This window comes from Clarias gariepinus, chromosome 21 (genome assembly GCF_024256425.1).
Source record: "Clarias gariepinus isolate MV-2021 ecotype Netherlands chromosome 21, CGAR_prim_01v2, whole genome shotgun sequence".
Lineage (NCBI taxonomy): Eukaryota > Metazoa > Chordata > Actinopteri > Siluriformes > Clariidae > Clarias > Clarias gariepinus.
In genome coordinates this window covers 8,418,280-8,423,198 of record NC_071120.1, presented here as the reverse complement: position 1 = coordinate 8,423,198, position 4,919 = coordinate 8,418,280, and the positions used below count along the sequence as shown (strand labels likewise).

At 37.1% G+C, this 4,919-nt stretch overlaps 1 protein-coding gene across 1 annotated transcript; it reads left to right on the top strand.

Annotated features, from left to right (window-relative positions):
• The first annotated feature begins 1,337 nt into the window (after positions 1–1,337).
• Positions 1,338–1,865, top strand: LOC128509769 (protamine-like). The gene has a single exon (XM_053481603.1). It carries the CDS (start codon positions 1,338–1,340, stop codon positions 1,863–1,865), a length of 528 nt encoding a protein of 175 aa, XP_053337578.1.
• The last annotated feature ends 3,054 nt before the right edge of the window (positions 1,866–4,919 follow it).

The window sequence follows — 4,919 nt, the reverse complement described above, 5'->3', positions numbered from 1 at the left end:
TTCATTATGCTGTGACAAAATCGTCTGGACAAACATACAGATATAAAGACAGAATTTTTTTCTGATACTGGTTTCTGGTCCTTCGATGTATGAAACAAATATATCACTGAAAGATCAAGTTCATAACTTTATAACCTTTATTTATATAGATGAGTTAGGGGCAAGCTTGGTGTGGGCGTGTGGTTAGTCTTTCGGCTGCTCCCACTGAGGGGTCGCCACAGCGTACTGTGCAACTGATCTATAACTTGGCACAGGTTTTACGCCTGTCAGCGAAAAAAATCATACAGGCTATATATATATATATATATATATATATATATATATATATATGATATGATATGATATATGATAATATTATTCATATTATATTAATCATATACATCATGCTATTTTTCTTTTCCTGAAATGTGTAAACTTTTTGTCTGACTTTCTAACTCTGACTTTGTATGACTTTTTCTAAACTGTGTGTATACAGATCTAAAATAAAATAACTGAATTACAAATAAAAATTGTGTTTATATTAATTATGAAAAGGCAGTTACACATATCATTTCTATGCATGTGCATATTCAGCTTGCAAATTGTATTCTTCCTTTAATTTGCATAATAAATGATTGAGGGAGTCTAATATTTATGTGTATGCTTATTTACGAGTGTTAATTTGTTTGAACGTTTGGTAAAAATTTGATATAATTTTTGGTTGAATTCCCTACGAAATTGTCGAAAGGTGGCGACGGGGTTGAAGTGTGCTACCTCCACCGCCGAAAATTCGTTAAAAACTACTCGGTGTTAAAAAAAGGTTTGGGTAAAACGACTATGGATGTGTCGATTAAAGTATTTTAGAAGTAAATTATCTATAGAATCTATACGTCATCGTGAAATTTGAGATACGAACTTTAAAAGAATAGAAGAAATTCCATGTCCACCACTCAGTCGCCCTGTAGATTTGGCTTCGATTGTCATTTTAAACAAAATCCGAACAAAACCGAACAAACTGCGGGCCAGACATGCAACCGGGAACTCAGCTGTCGGCAAAGGCTTTTTGCAGCGCGATTTATCGATCATTTCTTCGGAAATTACAGCGTTTCTCGAGGTAAGAAAACACATCTGACGTCCACTGTTGGGATCAACCGCGCGCTTGGTTGAATCTATAAGGTTCTCAGGTTTCTGTCTCCTTTAACTTTTTTAACGTAACAAATGTAATTGATTGAGAAAGTCAGGGGTAATTTTGCCGTAACAATTGTTACTAAGTGCTTATTTTTTTCAGAGGTCGTAAACATTCACACCAAGAAGACACGACAAGTCATTCGCATCAAACTTTTCAACGCGCCCAAACCATGGCACGGACCAGAAGAAGACGGGCTGTCTCCACTGCCAGAGCGAGGAAAAGGAGATCCAGATCAAGGCGGAGGAAGGCCGGCCCGAGGATTCCAAATCTTATTTTAAATGCCGTGGCTGCGTCTCACGAGCCCAAAGGCGTGTCTCTGGTCGCGCTTAAGAAGGCGCTCGCGGGCCGCGGGTACGATGTCAAGAAGAACAACTCGCGCGTCAACCTCGCGCTCAGATCGCTCGTTAGGAGAGGTTTGCTCGTGCAGACCGGAAGGGCCGGAGCGCGCAGGTCGTTTAAGGTGAGCAGTCGCGCTGCGATGAGGAGGAGGAGGCCAGTCAGGAGGCGTAGAAGAGCTACTAGAAGGGCACCCAGGAGAGTGAGGAGGAGGAGGCGGAGGAGGGCGAAGAGACGTTCAGCAAAGAGAATGACCATGAGGCGAAGGAGGAAGGTGAGAGGAGCGAGGCGTAAAGCCGCAAAACGCAGAAGATCCACGGTCAGGAGGAGGAGGAGGAGGAGAGCTCCTAGGAGGAAGTAAGAAGTTTGGGTCATCTTCCAGAAATAATTTCACTGACAATCAACCTAAAGACAAAATATCACAAATAAGGACAACTCAACTGAGACAGAAAACGAGGAAAAAATAAACACAATGGAATCGCTACTGAGAAATCCAAGAACACAAATACCATCACCTCAAGAAATACAACTCGACGACATCTCAAGTAAGACTTTGGTTTATTTAACATGCACTGAAATGGAAAAGAAACTTCGATATTTCCAAAGTAAAAATGGGACAAAACATCTTCTTCTGAACAGACTAAGAAATATGATTGATTTAATGATTTCCGTTTCTTTTTTTTATCACAATATATTTTAATGTCATATCCATTTATTTAAGATGAATACAAATCAGCAAAAACAGAGACCAGAAATGGTCTGCTATGTTAAAGGAAAAAAAATATCGCTGCTGCTCATGAACTAAGCCTTACAGCCAAAACGGAGATTTGTACAAATGGAAATGTCTTGATTTCTATCGGCGAAAATCATGTGTGCTGGAGTGGGTATATTTTTTCCATGATTGAACTAAAACAACTAGATACTGTAAAATAATAATTATAGGTTAATTACAAGGTTAGTTTATGTTTACACACCAACCCATATATCTTTTTTTCCAAAACTTTGAAGTTATGAAGTATTACTTTTGGGTTTCTTTTGGTTATTTTAATACTACCACTTGTGTCAATAACAATTTTCCCAACATAAGCTCATCTGTACCAAGAAATTGAAAAATATTTGCAAATGTCTTTAATTTTACGGATATTTTGGAGAAAGAAAAATCCCAAATGACTTAATTTTCACATAGGGTGATTGAAAATGTGAGTTAAAACAGGAATCAAACATTTATTTATCCAGGCCAGTAAAAGGTGCCCACTAACGAAAAAAAGATTTCTTCATATTAGGTGGAGCAGACACAAAGTCCTCGAACCTGGGCGGCGGAGCAGACACAAACCTGGGACATGGAGCAGGCACAAAATCCTCAAACCCAGGAGGTCACAAGCAAGTGGCAGAGCAGGCACAAAATCCTCAAATCTGGGTGGCAGAGAATGATGTCTCCACAGCCAGGAGGTGGAAGCAATACACAGTCTACAATCTACAATCCCTGTTGGCAGAAACAGAAGCATTTCCTTAGTGCCAGAGCGTGCTGCCATACTAGGCAAAAAGAGTGCAATATCTAGCTGAGACAGGGCCAGGGACTACTCAGGAGGCACCTCAGGGTTTTCCAGGTTGTCAAGACACAGAAAAATTCTCAGAGCTAGCACAACTGTAAAAGAATCTCAGAGCATCTATTGTCTTCAGATTATTCAGAGCTAATAAAGTTTTTTTTTTTAATGAGATGTAACCTTCATCTCAAGCTGAGTGAGCTGTCTGTTGAGCACTACTCCCTTTCTCCAGAAGCTCCTGCATAAAATCTCAAGCATTTGTCGCTAAAAGTACAGCATGGCATATGTCTCCATGTATAGCAAGTTCATTAATTTGCTGCTGGATGGGATGCCTTCAATAGTGTTCGCCTTGTGCTCCCCATTGCCACTCAGCCTGGCATTCCTCCTTATCCTGCACACCATTGCTCATGAACCCCCTGGACACTTATTTTTGTGGTTATGGCAAGCCATGTTACCCTGAGCACTATTGTGTTGCAAGACAAAAAGTACATATGATGAGTCATATGCTCGGCTGTGCTGCTCACTCTTACTCTCCTTCTGAGACTGTATGCGGGGTCTCACTAGTTTAATTGCCTTGCTGGTGTAGTCACAGCCCCACTAAAAATATTTAGGTGAGACCATCATTCATATAATGCCTTGTCGTTGGTCTCGCATTGTCCTGTGTTGATTGGAACATATTTGCAGATGTTTAATAAATAAATAAAAAAAACACAAAACAAGAACATAAATAAACAAATATAAATATATTTATACACTGACTAATTACAATAAACTAGATTCAGAAAATTACCTATCAAAAAAACTGAGAGTTTAATTGGCTATTCACTACATTTATTTACTACAAATGTAGTAAAATTAAAGATCTGAAAAACAAGATGTTCAAACGGTTTTAACCAAGGCCAAATTTCTGCTGAAACTGTTGTAAAACAGATCATACGTGAACCAAAAATAAGAACAGATAAAAGAACTCAAAAAGCACTCATGGAATATTTAGAAAATATAATGTAACACTTTTGTATGTATAAAACTATTTTAATGAAATGTATTACAGACCTTTTGTATCTTACATTTACAAGTGCATCAATGAACTCTATGAATTTTCTTGAATTGTATAAAATACCTATGTAATTGAAACGTGAGATTGTAAACTATATTCTTGAAAAACTCTTTTAATAAAGTTTGATTTTAAAAAATGTAAAACACAACACATTAGGCTCTAAAAACATGGGGTGCCTCAAAATAAACTTTAGGATTAAGTTGCACAGCCTTCTTTTTTTTTACACAACTTTTAGACAAATTGCTGACCAAACAATTTATTTCACAAAGCTTTCTGCAAAAAAAAAAAAGAAAGTGGACACAGTTTAAATGCTTAAGTTGATCCAACGTGTAATTCAAATTCTAATACAAACAGTAATTTTTTTTTTTTTTTTTTTTTGGTTCAAGTAATTAGATTTTCTATAAAAACAATTTAGCCGAACATTGCCTCAGCAATTAAAACCCCAAAAATACTTAAATAAAATGTATTCTTCCAAAACCAGTCAAAGTTAAGACAGTGTTCTTCAAAAACAGGAGGATACAGTTTATTTTGCTTAAAGGTCAGTAAAATAACTGAATATCACCAGATGCTTATCACTTTCTTACTGATTCTTTAATATTACAATTTCCATTTTTCCATTACAATAACCATTTTAAAAACTAACAAAGATTTAACTTTTAAAGACTTTTTTCCCCAATGTGTCAAATACAGAAAGAAGTCTTTGTCAATCAGAGTGAATTTGAGAGAAGCATGCCATTTGCAAGGCATTTGGATAGCTTCAAAGGTGTACATTCAATCCTTTTGGAATTCAAATTTAAAAGCACAAACCCGACCC

Bases quoted from the DNA above. Each gene is read 5' to 3' on its own strand.
- LOC128509769 (XM_053481603.1), top strand. From the start codon at position 1,338: ATGGCACGGACCAGAAGAAGACGGGCTGTCTCCACTGCCAGAGCGAGG.